The 14,194-nt window shown below is 46.5% G+C and overlaps 1 protein-coding gene across 1 annotated transcript in view; it reads left to right on the top strand.

Annotated features, from left to right (window-relative positions):
* CRISPLD2 (cysteine rich secretory protein LCCL domain containing 2) overlaps positions 1-14,194 on the top strand; it is a 64,471-nt gene that overhangs the window by 38,908 nt on the left and 11,369 nt on the right. The window contains exons 9-13 of the mRNA XM_082863574.1: positions 1,781-1,847; positions 2,327-2,457; positions 4,589-4,632; positions 6,946-7,018; positions 9,406-9,481. Of these exons, the coding sequence (XP_082719700.1) occupies positions 1,781-1,847; positions 2,327-2,457; positions 4,589-4,632; positions 6,946-7,018; positions 9,406-9,481 (391 nt within the window). The remainder of the gene's footprint in view (positions 1-1,780; positions 1,848-2,326; positions 2,458-4,588; positions 4,633-6,945; positions 7,019-9,405; positions 9,482-14,194) is intronic.

The following is a 14,194-nucleotide window of genomic DNA, read 5'->3' as shown; positions in this document are numbered from 1 at the left end:
TTGTGTGTTACTGGTTTCACTTAAGGTTTTCCAAAGTCAATAGCTATTCCTCAAAAACTTCATTTCTAGTGGCTGCATAATACTCTGACATTTGGCCACACAAAAGTATATTTGGCTATTCCTTTGACACCTGCTGACTTATTTACAGTTTTTCCCTATTACAAATGTTTGGAGTAACATGGAGGTCTGACTTTCTGTCTTTTTACTTGGGAGATTCAAGAATTAAGGGATATGAATTTTTTTTTTAATGGAAGCATAGTTTATTTACAGTGTTGTGTTAGTTTCAAGTGTACAGCAAAGTGATTCAGTTATACATACATATATTGTTTTTCAGATTCTTTTCCATTATAGGTTATTATGAGATTTTGAGTATAGTTCCCTGTGCTATATAGTAGGTCCTTGTTGGTTATCTGTTTTATATATAGTAGTGGGTATATGTTAATCCCAAACTCCTAATTGATCCCTCGCCCCGCTTTCCCCTTTGGTGGCCTTAAGTTTTCTATGTCTGTGAGTCTGCTTCTGTTGTGTAAATAAGTTCATTTGTATCATTTTTTTAGATTCCACATATAAGTGATATCATATACTTACTTGTCTTTGTCTGACTTACTTCACTTAGTATGATAATCTTTAGGTCCATCCATGTTGCTGCAAATGACATTATTTTTTTATGGCTGAGTAATATTCCATTGTATATATGTGCCACATCTTCTTTATCCATTCCTCTGTCGATGGATACTTAGGTTGCTTCCGTGTCTTGGCTATTGTGAATAGTGCTGCTGTGAACATTGGGATGCGTGTATCTTTGTAAATTAGAGGTTTTCATCTTTTCTGGATATATGCCCAGGAGTGTGATTGCTGGATCATATGGTAGCTCTACTTTTAGTTTTTTGAGGAACCTCCATACTGTTTTCCATAGTGGCTGCACTAATTTACATTCCCACCGACAGTGTAGGAGGGTTCCCTTTTCTCCACACCCTCTCCAGCATTTGTTATTTGTAGACTTTTTAATGATGGCCATTCTGGCTGGTGTGAGGTGATACCTTATTGTCATTTTGATTTGCATTTCTCTAATAACTAGCAATATTGAGCATCTTTTCATGTGCCTCTTGGCCATCTGTATGTCTTCTTTGGAGAAATGTCTATTTAGGTCTTCTGCCCATTTTTTGATTGGGCTGTGGTTTTTTAAAAAATATTAAGCTGTATGAGCTGTTTGTATATTTTGGAAATTAATCCCTTGTCGGTAGCATCATTTGCAAATACTTTTTCCCAGTGCAGAGGTTGTCTTTTCGTTTTGTTTATGGTTTAAGGGATATGAATTTTGAAGGCTTTCTGGAAAGATTAACTGTTGTTTGTGAACATGATCATCATCATTTAGTTTTATTCTATTAAAAAACCCTTGATGCCCGGAAAATGCCAACTCCTTTCAGTCTGCACATCTTTGGTGACTGATATCTGAGGATTTTTTTTTTTTTTGGTGCCTTTGAAGGCACTTGTCTTTATTCTGTGAATTGTCTATCTGTTCATAGAATTGTCCATCTATTCAATTTGAACCTGAAGCACATGAAAATAGTCTTTAAGGAGGTCAAGTTGAATCTAATTGTGTCTGTGTGACTAGAAACTTCAGCCTGGGTGAATTGTGAGCTGCTCCAAAACAATGCATGCTATATCACTGACGCTTTTCTATATGTAATAATATAGAAGGGAAAACCCCCAATAAATTCACGATGAGGTTTCATGAACATATTTACCTCTGAAAATCATCTTCTTTCTTCTCCATCAGGTACCAGTGCCCAGCAGGCTGCCTGCACCACAGGGCAAAGATCTTTGGGACTCTATTTTATGAAAGCGTAAGTATGGCCAGCATTTCTTTAAATGGCTTGTGTGGACTCCTGTCTCTGTTTTAAAAGCAGGTGGCTGGTTTTCAGGTGCACAGATTTTCTTTCCACTCCTTAGTCAAACCCCCCTTTTTGTAGAGCTGATCCGTGTGTGTTTCTGGGGTCACAAACTTGTGAAGCCACTTTTGGGAACTGGGGATGACCCTCGAGCAGACCAGTCTCCATTGTAGGCCGAGCGTTAAATGCTCCACTGGATGGGGAGAAAGGGCTGTGTGTCCCTGTTCTTAGTTTGTAAAGCAACTCAGATGAGTTCTTAGAGATAAGCGCCCCCTGGAACAAAGACGTGTTATAGAGTGCAGCCAGAGTGAGAAGTGGGGTGAGCCTTGGCCCGACTTTTTGTGGGTTGAGGACAAACATCTTGGATGTTTGGGGAAATGATCGCAGACAAAGATGAATTCAGACTTACTTACAGTCTGACCTGTCCCCCGCAGGCGTCCAGCATCTGCCGGGCCGCCATTCACTACGGGGTCCTGGACGACAAGGGAGGCCTGGTGGACGTCACCAGGAATGGGAAGGTCCCCTTTTTCGTCAAGTCTGAGAGAAACGGCGTGCAGTCTTTGAGGTAACTATGCGGTGATCAGGGTTCCCGAAGACTTCTTTTCTGCTTATGAGAGCACTGTTGAAACTTTGTAAAGTACTGAACAATATAAAGAAGGAGGAAAACACTGAAGATGACCTTAATCCCATAACTCAGAAATCGCCCCATTGGCCGTTCAGCCTATTTAATCCCAGTGGGTTTCGGTGTGTGTGTTTAATGTGGTTGAGTTTTGTTTCTTGTTTGTTTGTTTTTGTAGGTTTTAGGAAAGTTTATTGCGTATTTAAAATGAACACTGCTCTTAATTATGAAATGTACACATAGCCATGAAGATACAGAAAAACGGAAATAAAGGAATACTAATCTCTTCATTCCCACTTCCCAGAGATAATCTAGGTACATGACCTTCAAAAGCATAGCCTTGCAATCTGAGTTCTGAATCCTGCTTTTTTTCCCTTCCTTGTCCCTGAGAACTCTTCACACACATCAGTAATGACTTATGGTATCTTTGAGTTTGTAGGCTAGTTCTTTTTTTTATATACACCTTTATTGGAGTATAATTGCTTCACCATGGTGTGTTAGTTTCTGCTGTATAACAGAGTGAATCAGCTATGCATATACAGATATGCACATATCTCCTCCCTCTGGACCCTCCCTCCCACCCTCCGTATCCCACCCCATTGGCTAATTCTTGACTGGCACTTTTATTCCCCCTGAGAACGAGGCTTTCATTTTTTAAATACACTTACTTGTTTTTGCAAGGTGTTTTTCATGTAAGGTATGTGGATGGCTGACGGAGCAGACCATCTTCGCCATTCTGACTTTTGGGGGTTGATGGGGTTGGGGGGACTGTGAAGAACTGCGGGAGATCATGTCTTGATCTGTCCATGGCATCTGAGGCATAAGGTGACCAGGAGCTGGTGGGACCCACTGGGGGCTCTAGGGTCAAACAGACCCGGCTCTGACTTCTCCCTTTGCGTGACCTGGGCTGGCTTCTTCATCCCGTCGGGGTGGCAGTACTCTCATTTATAAATGAGGGCCACGGCAGGACCCGGGGCTGACACCCAGCTAACCCACCACATGGCAGCATGTCAGGGACCCCCGTGTCAGTGCCCATCCCAGGGTCTGCAGCAGGAAGGCACCCAGCAGACGTTCCTGTGATAGTTACAAGGTGGCATGTCCACGTCCCTTCCAAATAGCGAGGCCACTCAGAACATTTCAAAAACTACATGAGTCATTCTGTTTGGAAAGGCCTGGTTCTTCGGGCAGTGTTGCAATATTCCTTCTTCTGTCTTAGCTGGGGATTTTATGTAAACAAAAAAAGAGCAAGGAAGTTTAAACGAAAGCAAAGAAAATATTCATGGAGAGATCGGTTGCGTGACCTCAACCCCAGCCTTGATGAAGCTCTGCCCCACCACCGGTGGAGCTGTGGGCTTGACCAAGGGTTCAGGTCCTGCATTACCTGGGACCCTTGTCCTGAATCCATTTCTGGTCCCTTCCAATGGCCAACTTTACATCTAGAGTGGGGTTCTTCACATCTTAGAATTAGAGTCGGGGAGTGTGTGAATGCAAAGCAAATTAAAACTTTAGTTTCACTCACCTCTAATTGAAATGTGGTATTTTCTTCCCTGACGGGTGTTAGCCCCCAATCTGAGTAGCACTCGTAGGGCCAGCGACTTTCTCACGGGTGGGCATCCACGTGATGGAGACACCTTGAAACCGTCTCTGCTGTCATGATCCCCAAATGACAGCAGTTAGAAGACCTGCCGCTAGGTTCTGTTTTCAGTACATTAATAAAGGTGCACAGCTATGACGCTAACACACATTTGTCTTAATACTTCGATGATGATATTAATAATACCTGATTTCCTTCTACTCTTTTCATTTTATCATTGCATTTTAAAACCATTGTTCTGAGAAGGTGTCCGTAGGCTGTACCAGGCTGCTAGAGGGACCCTTGGCACCAGGAAGATTAACGAGCCCGGCTCTAGAATCTTCTCCTTCTAGATCCTGCTCTAGAATGTCCCAAGGGCTTTCAGGCTGATGGGAAACAAGTAGAAAAATGTAAAGTTGAGGCCGTAAATAAAATAAGTGCAGGAACAAGCGTGTACTTTCAGACGCGTTTCTGTTTGCATTTACCTAATGATTCCTTTTACAGCAAATACAAGGCCTCCAGCTCCTTCACGGTGTCAAAGGTAAAAGGTAAGCCGGCCAGTCTTTTCTCATATGACCGCGATGCGCAGCTTGTCTTGGGTCTCCCTGGAGCGTCGCTCCTCTTAGTTATTGATTTAATGTTTGCCGTGTCTGCTGGTGTTGCTTTTCTCAGCACTGTAAAGATGGTTAAGAGGTTCCTCAGGAGGCTGATCCTTTAACTAATTTTTTTAAATATCATGACTTAGGGGGAGTTGCCCGGCAGTCCAGTGGTTAGCACTTGGCGCTTTCACTGCTGTGGCCCAGGTTCAGTCTCTGGTTTGGGAATTAAGATCCCGCAAACCGTGGGGCACGGTGAAAAAAAAAAAATCTGAACTTGGCCATGGACCTAGATAGCTAACCTGAAACACAGGCATGGGTTCCCAGCTGACTGTCACAGAAATACTAATGCCTGGGTCTAGAGTAGCTAATAGGTTGCACAGGGAGTGTCAACTTCTAGTGAGCGATAGTGGCTACCTGGAGCGTCGTTTTGAGAAGGATTCTGAGGCCTCATTCTGGGCTCAGCAGAGCACGGAGCTTGATAGATTAGTAATGTCTGCCATGGACAAGAGAGGGAAACGTGGGGAAGTCTGTGGCCCATACTTGCTGTCTCTGGCGCAGCTTTTTGTATGGCCTCCGGGATGTTCATTTGGCAGGGTGGCATGCATCCACGGGAGAGCACACCGTAACCAGAATTGGGGTCTGGTTTATGGTTGCCCAGACCGGGCACTTGACGGGAATAGTCTCAGGCAGGTGGGGAGGCCAGGGTGCCCCACCCAGCACCCTCCCCTGGGCCCTCTCCGTGATTCTTGCCCACTGACCCTTTCTTCTTTGGGGAAACCAATTCTTGTCATTTGCCCTGCATACAAGAATATCTGGTTAGATAGCTTTATAAAAACATATAGCAGGGGCTCCCCTGGTGGCGCAGTGGTTGAGAGTCCGCCTGCCGATGCAGGGGACACGGGTTCGTGCCCCGGTCCAGGAAGATCCCACATGCCGCGGAGCAGCTGGGCCCGGGAGCCATGGCCGCTGAGCCTGCGCGTCCAGAGCCTGGGCTCTGCAATGGGAGAGGCCACAACAGTGAGAGGCCCGCGTACCGCAAAAAAAAAAAAAAAAAACAGAAAAAGCATATAGCAGCTTTTCCCCCTATTACAAAAGTAATGGCTGTTTATTCCAGATAATTGTTGAAAAAAAGACCTAAATTCCACCATTCAGAGATAACTGCTCTGAACATTTTGGTGGATAGCTGTAGTGTTTCTTTTCCCTCTGCATTAAGAGTATATACATTGGTCATGTATGCATTGATATGTTTTTAAAAATTGAAATGGAATTGGTAAACTGATTTTTTTTTCAAATAATAATATATCAAGAATAGTCTTCTATACCTTTAAGTGGACTTCTAAACCTCATTTTAATGATTTCCCCAGCATCCCATTGTATAGCAGACCCTCGGTGTAGTGAACCAATCCCCTTGCTGGATTGCTGCATAGACCCCTGGCCCGTCCAAGTGATCGGCTGGACCAAGAGTGGGCAGACTACAACCCTCAAGGCCAATCCTGTCTGCTGACTGTTTTGTAAATACAGTTTTAGTGGCACCTGGCCGCACCCATTCCTTTCCACATTGTCTGTGGCTGGTTCCTGCTACGGTGGCAGAGCTGAGGGGTTATAACACAGACCATAGGGCCCACAGAGCTGGAAATATTTACTCTCTCGCTCTTTAAGGAAGAGTTTGCCGAGCCCTGGACTGGACAAGGACAGGCTGTCAGAGACTACAGGTGGCCAGTATTAGAACCGCTTTCTTACATCTGTTGTTAAAACACAACATGTGACCTTGAAGGAAAGAGTCACCTGCCCCTTGGGAAGGGTGTGAGCAAAGAGCTCTAGGCTGGGAATCGGAAACGTGGACCCTCAACCACGTCCTGTGCAGCCTCAGGAGGTCTCTTAGCTTTTCTGGACCTCAGTTTCCCCATCTGTATAGTTAGTATAATACCCGCCATGAGGCTCCAGCAGGATGAAGTAGAGGCAGAGGCTTCAAGGTGGAAGAGCACGATGCAAATGAGAAGTTTGCTCGCCCCACAGGAAACTGTTTAGGGTGGTGACACCTTCGACCTGTAGAAACGCTTGGGCCTTGGGTTTTATCTCATCCCTAGAGTGCCCCTGGGGGAGGTGCCAGGAGCATTGGGGCCTCATCCCAGCTCTCATCCCGGTTCGGGGGCCCAAGGAACCCCTAGGACCCGTTGTCCAGCAGCCTGTTTCACAGGCCAGTAGCCTGAGGCCCAGGCCTGCCCGTGACCTGACCCTTCCCCTCCGTGTTCCTATTCACAGTGCAGGACCTGGACTGCTACACCACCGTGGCCCAGCTCTGCCCATATGAGAAGCCGGGGACCCACTGCCCAAGGTAAGGCTCCCTGGCATCTGGATCGGCAAACGTGGGGGCCGAGAGGAGGGCCAGGTTGGGTGGCGGGTCACTGCCCGGAGCCACGCACAGCTGAGTTCTAGACGTGGCCCTGGTGTGTGTCCACCCAGGAAGTCAGTCACTTTGTGCTCCGGGCCAAGGCCCCACTTGGCCTCCCCCTGAGACCCCTCGTTCTCAGCCCTGGCTGCGCATTGGAATTGCCTGAGAGGCATTAAAAGAACACGTCCCAAGCTCCGGGCGTGGCCCAGCAGGACAGCCACATCTTGAGAAGCTTCTGGGTGAGCCCCGTGTGTAGCCAGGCCCCAGGGCCCCGCTCTGGGAACTTAACTGAAAAGACGGCTTTGCCCTTCTCGATGTCACCTCCACTTGAAGGAGAGAGTATTTGACTTCATTTGCCGCCAGGCTCTTCCCAAGCCCCCAGACAGACCTTGGGACCTGTCATTCTTGGCCTCTTAGATCCGTCGAGAGCTCTGGAAGCTGGGTGTCACTGGTCCCCTTGGAATCAGCTCCTTGGTTCTTGTACTTGATCTGTTACGCTTTCTGTGGGTCACTTTAGAACTAGCTCGTTAAAACTCAGCTTTTTGGAGGTGTAATTTACACACAACAGAATCCACCTGTTAAAAGTATACAGTTCGATGTGGTTTGACATATGTACACCACCATCCAGGCAGAGAACATTTTCATCACCCCAGCACGCTCTCTTGCTGTCCGCACCCCTCCCTCCAACTCCCACCCACATCCCTGCCAACCACTGACCTCCCTTCTGTCCCTGTGATCGTGCCTTTTCTGGAATCTCATATACGTGGAGCCGTCACAGCACGGAGACTTGGGTATCTGCCTTCTTCTACTCTGCACAGTGCTTTGCGATTCATCTGTGTTGCGGAGGGAATCGGTGATTTGTCTTATCCTTTCATGTTGCCGAGTGGCGGGCGTTCCATTCTGTGGATGTACCGCAATGTGTTTGTCTAAGGAGTGGGTTTCACATGCATCTGCCCAAACCTTAATCGGCTGAGTTTTGGGAGGATGTTGCATCAGAACCAAAGAAGGGGTATCTCCAAAGTACCTGTTAGATCCTGTCAGAAGCTGGGTTATGTAGCTCTGAGATTCCACAAGCTGTGCGGCATGGCCAAAACAAAAACAAAACAAAAATCTAACAGGTGGAGAACCCCGAGGTGTGAGCAGGGAAGAGCCCCGGGAGGGGGGCCAGTGAGGGGACCAGATGGGGTTCCTGAATCCTCCCCTTTGATACTCACAAGCCAGAGGGCTTCCAGATGCCATTTTGGTTCCTTGGTCCCTGGGCTCCAGCCCATGGTGCACCTGTTCCGGATAAAGACAAAAGACCTTTGTTTAAGTAAAGCTCATGTTCTTTCCTGGTGTGAGAGATTCCAGTTGGAGGCACTCTCCTCATCCCCTATGGCAGGGATGTGCTGACTGACGCAGCGGTGAGCCAACCCTTCCTGCCCCGGGTTATCAGTGCCCCCTGCCTGGAATATTCTGTGACTCACGGAGGTGAAGGCCTCCACCCTTTCCTCCCCTACACAGGGAAGTGGTGTTTCCGAAAATCTATTGATTGTAATCGCCATAATGTAGCCACAGTGTGAACCAGCCAACATCCAAGAATGGGAGGCACAACCCCTTACAATCCCATACTCGCCTCTCTTCGATTGTTATTTCCTTTCACCTTTGCCGTTTGTACATGTCTTGTTGTATGGAGGTTTTTCCTCCCATAAAGATATTCCATTTTATTAATAAGTGACTGGTCAGAAAAAAGAAACAGAAAGCATGCATTACTAAGGTACACTGAGTAAACCAGCAACTTTAATCAACTAATCAATCAGCAAATGACCCAAAAACCTTTCATTCCTTTCATTTGAGTTACAGCTTTTAAAAATTTTATTTATTTATTAAAAAAAAATGTATTGGAGTATAGTTGATTTACAGTGTTGTGTTAGTTTCAGGTGTACAGCTAAGTGAATCAATTATACATATATCTATCTCCACTCTTTTTTAGATTCTATTCCATATAGGCCATCACAGAGTATTGAGTAGAGTTCCCTGTGCTATACAGTAGATCCTTATTAGTTATCTATTTCATATATAGCAGTGTATATATGTCAATCCCAGTCTCCCAATTTATGCCTCCCCATACGGGGTTTTAAAATTCTATATGCACTTTTAAGGAAGAATATCTTTATCACTGCTAGGGTAGGAGAGGCATATCTTTTTCTTAAAGAGTAAACCGTGTGGTAGTTGCCTTTCACCCAAGTGCTTAAATCTTGATGTTCAAATAAAGAGGGCCAGCTGCTTTTCTCAAGAAATTTTGTTTTCTGCTGATTCTAACCATCACCTAAATGCTGCTTGTTTTCCAGAGTACATTGTCCGGCGCACTGCAAAGATGAGCCATCCTACTGGGCTCCCGTGCTTGGAACCAACATCTATGCAGACGTGAGTATTTTGGCCTTTTCAACTGCCACCCCACAGAAACCACATTCCAAGGTCTGGACACCAGAAACTTGAGATCCCATTCCTGTGCCTCTAGCTAATTTTAGATCACTCATTTTTGCTACCATTGCCCTAGTTTCTCCATTTACAGAAATATTTGAACTTCCACCAGTGTGTGCTCATGAATACGGACACAGGTGTACCTCCTCTTACACAGAGGGCTTCAGAGTTTGGTGAACTGAATTCTGCTTCTCTACTGACGTGCTTTTTTCATATGAAGGCTCCCATGCATCACATACATCATTCCCCCAGATATCTAATCACGCTTCTGGCTCTCCTGATGCATTTATAAGCTGTTCATCCACTGTACTCACTGCATTTCTTTGTGGCTGTGCACACACGGAGCTAAAAGCACATGGAAGAAAATACAAGCTACCTCCAAGTTACTACTTGTTAATAACCACTCTTATTATATTGGAGTCTGTTCTTCCATTTTTCCCTCCTAACTTTAGCAAGGAAGCTTTAGCCTGATTTTTCTTTTTCTTTTCCTTTTTTAAAAATTTTATTGAAGTATAGTTGATTTACAGTGTTATGTTCATTTCTCCTGTATAGCAGAGTGACTCAGTTACGCATATATAGTTTCCTATTCTTTTCCATTATGGTTTCTCACAGGATATTGAATATAGTTCCCTGTGCTACACCGTGGGACCTGGTTGTCGATCCGTCCCATGTATAATAATTTAGTTTGCCTAGGCTGATTTTTCTGAAGTGAGGCCTACAAAATGTAGTCTGCTCCCTCCGGTGGTCCAGGCTTTAGGGACATGGTGATCCAGAAGATGTGACTGTGGTCACAGTTCTGCCCAACAGACTATTTGATCTTCTTGCCAAGTTGTTTATCTCTCCGTAGAATGAGCCAGAGCTGGGATTTTCTAGTCCAGGAAATCGTCTAGGTTTAAAAGTCCATGATGAGATCAGCATCGCTCATCCCCGGCTGACATTTTTACTCAGCCTTCATTTGTACCGTTCTCCCTCACCCACGACCATCCCCTTCGCCCCCATCTGCCTTCATTCATTCTGGAGTCCTGTAAATGGGAGGTCACTGAGTTCTGCCAAGTCAAAGCAACCTTCGTGGTTACCTGCCCCCCACCCCCATCTTCTTTTCTTTCCCGATTCAATGAGTCTTTTTTTCCTCCTTGAAAGCTGCTAATTCAAAATTGAGTTCTAAAAGTTTAATGAAGGAGTAAAATAATGTATACCCATTGTTATAGTAAATGTTGGAACCCAAATCTGCTACTGAAAGACAGCGTCCTCGATTTTCAAGTGCTTGAAGTGTAAAGGGATGAGCAAAACGATTCCAGCCAAATACAAAGAAACCAATAGATAAAGCAGGAGTGGCAATATTGCTATCGGAGGAAGTGGAATTGAAAGTTAAACATACTGAATGGGACAAGACAGTTCGTTATGCAGTGGCACGAAAGGTACAATTCATGAAGATATGAAAATCAAATCTGTATGCTCCAAACAGTGTAGCAGCTAAACGTATAAAGAAAAAAAAGAAGAAAAAGAAAAGAGAAAAAGAAAAAATATTTAGAAATACAAGAACTTGATGAAAATTTAGTAATGTTACAAGGCTACTTTTTACCGTATTTTAGGCTCTTAAAGAAACACCATCTCTAGGTATTGTTATCCCCATCTTACAGACAAGGAAAGTGAGGCTCAGAATAACCTGCCCCAAATCACACAGCTAGTACATGGCAAAGGCGAGATGCAAATGAGGGTGTATCTCGCCTTAGGGTCTGTTCTTTCCCTACCATGTTCTGCCTTGTTTGAATGCACCCACACTCATATATGCACAGGTGTGAACAGGCCTGTTGGTGAAATCCTGTATACAGTCTCTTCTTCACTAGGATTTTGAGCTTTTGGAAGCACTGTGCTCATGACAGGGCTTGGCACCCAATAATTGTTCTATTCATGTTTGTTGAAACAATAAATCAGCAAAAATACTACAGTAGTCAGTGCTTAAACAGCTCTTCCGAGAATAAAAGAAGGAAGCAAGAAAGGGAGAAAGAGAAAGCTATCTCCATATCAGAGGTTCTTTTCTGGCCTTGGTTTCTAGGTCACTCTGTATTCTGGGAAATGATGATGCCTTTTGGAAAATGTCTGTTTCGCTGAGAGATTTATTTTGGGAGCGTTGTCTCCAGACCTTCGAAGGGCCTAACAGTGCCTGCAGTTCCTGCCTGCTCCCCCGGAGTGCATTGGCTGGCAGAGCCCGTACTTTGTGGTGAGCTGCAGGCAGGAGAAGCAGCAGGGTGTAGCCTACGAATGAAGTCTGGGTCAGAAGATGCAGACTGAAACCCCAGCTGTGCCATTTACCAGTCGTGGGATGGTGGACAAGCCTTTTTCCCTGCTCTGAACCTGAGTTTTCTTATCTGTCCCATCTCCCTCGGTGGCTGGATAAATTCTCACACTCGTGCATACGTCAGAATCCCCCAGAGGGCTGTTCAAACGGTTCCGGGTCCCACCCCACGTGTTTCCGGCTCACGGGGTCTGAGGCAGAGCCGGAGAACCTGCATTTCCAACGAGTTCCAGGTGACACTGACGTTGCTGGTCTGGGACTACACGTTGAGGACCACTGGGTTAGAGAGGACAGTCCCTTGAGAATTTTCGATAATGGTGGTGGTGAGAGTGATGATTATGGTGATATTTGTCTTATTAACGAACATCTCTTGAGCACTTACTGTGTGCAAGCCTGCATTTAGCCCTTGGTCTTACTTAATCATCTCGATAGGCCCTCTTAGGTTCTTACTGACCCCTGTAGAGCAGTAACGCGGCTTGCTGGTCTGGGTAGCAGTCGCAGCTCTGCTGTTTGCTAGCCCAGTGATTGGGGGCAAGTCATTTAACCCCTGTTAAGAGGGAATAATGATAATAAAATAATAATAATAAATACCTACCTCGCAGGTTAGTGGGAGATTACCATATCAATCATGTGAAATACCTAGAACTGGGCCCACCCTGGTAAATGCTCAAAAGGGTTACCAATATGATCCTCACTTTATTAATTAATTAATTTTATTTTTGGCTGCGTTGGGTCTTCGTTGCTGCACGCGGGCTTTTTCTCTAGTTGTGGCGAGCGGGGGCTACTCTTCGTTGCGGTGCGCAGGCTTCTCACTGCGGTGGCTTCCCTTACGGCGGAGCACGGGCTCTAGGCGCGCGGGCTTAGTTGCTCCGCGGCATGTGGGATCTTCCCGGACCAGGGCTCGAACCCATGTCCCCTGCACTGGCAGGCGGATTCTTAACCACTGCGCCATCAGGGAAGCCCCTGATCCTCACTTTATACTAAGAAAATAGGGGCTCCGGGGGTTAAAACAGGTCATCCAAGACCACACAGCCAACAAGTGGTGGGGACAGTGTTGCTGAGACCAGATCTTTGTTGATAGTGGTTGTTAATAAATATTCAGATATCGGTGTTGCCTTGGGTCCTGAGGAGAGAAAGCAGATAACTTGTACCTCTGGGGAAGAAGCAGGGAGAGGAGAGGGGTGGGAAGAGGTAGGGGGCAAGGGGAGGAAAGGGTTTGTCCAGCATCAGCGGTGGAAGACACGTGCAGTGATTGCTGGGCCCGTGCAGGAAGGATCAGGCTGTGCGTGTGTGGTTTCCATTCCCACGGCTGGATGTTATCATGGGAAACTTCTGTGCCTCTGGTGCCCAGAAATCCTCCGGGGACGGGGCAAAGGACTGTCACAGAGGCCACAACACCAAAGCGCCCACCTCCTGGCAGCTACCATCAGAGGATGTGCCTCCCCAGGCAGGCCCTGGGGCTGGTAACTCAGAGGGTGTGCAATACTGAGGGAGACAGAAAAAAATCCCAGCTCTGCCTGCCGGTGAGAAGCCCCACCCACGCTCGCTTCCACAGCTCAGCCCCGCTCACAGCGAACTTCGAAGGATTCTACAGTGATCATTTCATTTCCAAGGTCTCCCTGCCTCTCTTTTAGATGGCAGCAGATTTATTGCTGCTTAATCTTCTGGGGGCACACACCCTTCTGAGAACTGAAAAGCTGTGGATCCTTCCTCCAGGAAGGATAAAAGGCTTCCTTGTGCCGGCAGGGTTGACCAACCATCCCAGTTTTGCCTGAGATGCGGGGTTTCCTGGGCTCGGTGCTAAAACCTCGAAAGTTCTTGCTGACCCTGTAGGTCCACAGAGTTATGACCGTAGCCTCAGGGCCTCACAGACTGCCCCACCCCCACCCCAGAGCCCACTTCAGGCTAAGGAACCCTGCCCTCATCCATTTAATTTATTTACTGACGACAAGACATGTTTGTGCGGGGTTAGAAAAACTGGCCTTCAGTTACTCAAGTCGATTAGTGGTGGAAACCGAGAAATCCAGTTCTCCCGTCTTTAGCGTGAGGGTGCCTTTCAACTCTGAGCCCCTCCACCTTTTTACAGCAGTATTAACTTCCCAGGGAGCAGGCAGGGCGGGGCCTTCTGCAGTGAGCATTTTTTCCTTCTTCTGCAAAACCAGTAACTTGTCTGGAATGACCTGGATTTGGAAGGGACGCGGCAGGAGCTGACCGTCTGCAAGGCTGTTGGGTCTTTCTCATGCTGCTTCTCTCTGCCTCTGACCCTCCCACCTCCCTCTTGTAAGGACCCCTGAGATTCCACTGGGCCCACCCGGGCAATCCAGGATCCTCTCCCATTGCATGTGAAGTCCTTGTGCCAT

The sequence above is a fragment of the Leucopleurus acutus genome, assembly GCF_964270905.1.
Source record: "Leucopleurus acutus genome assembly, chromosome: 20".
NCBI classification, from domain to species: domain Eukaryota; kingdom Metazoa; phylum Chordata; class Mammalia; order Artiodactyla; family Delphinidae; genus Leucopleurus; species Leucopleurus acutus.
Note: the sequence above shows the minus strand (reverse complement) of the source record. Positions and strands in the feature narration are given on the sequence as shown.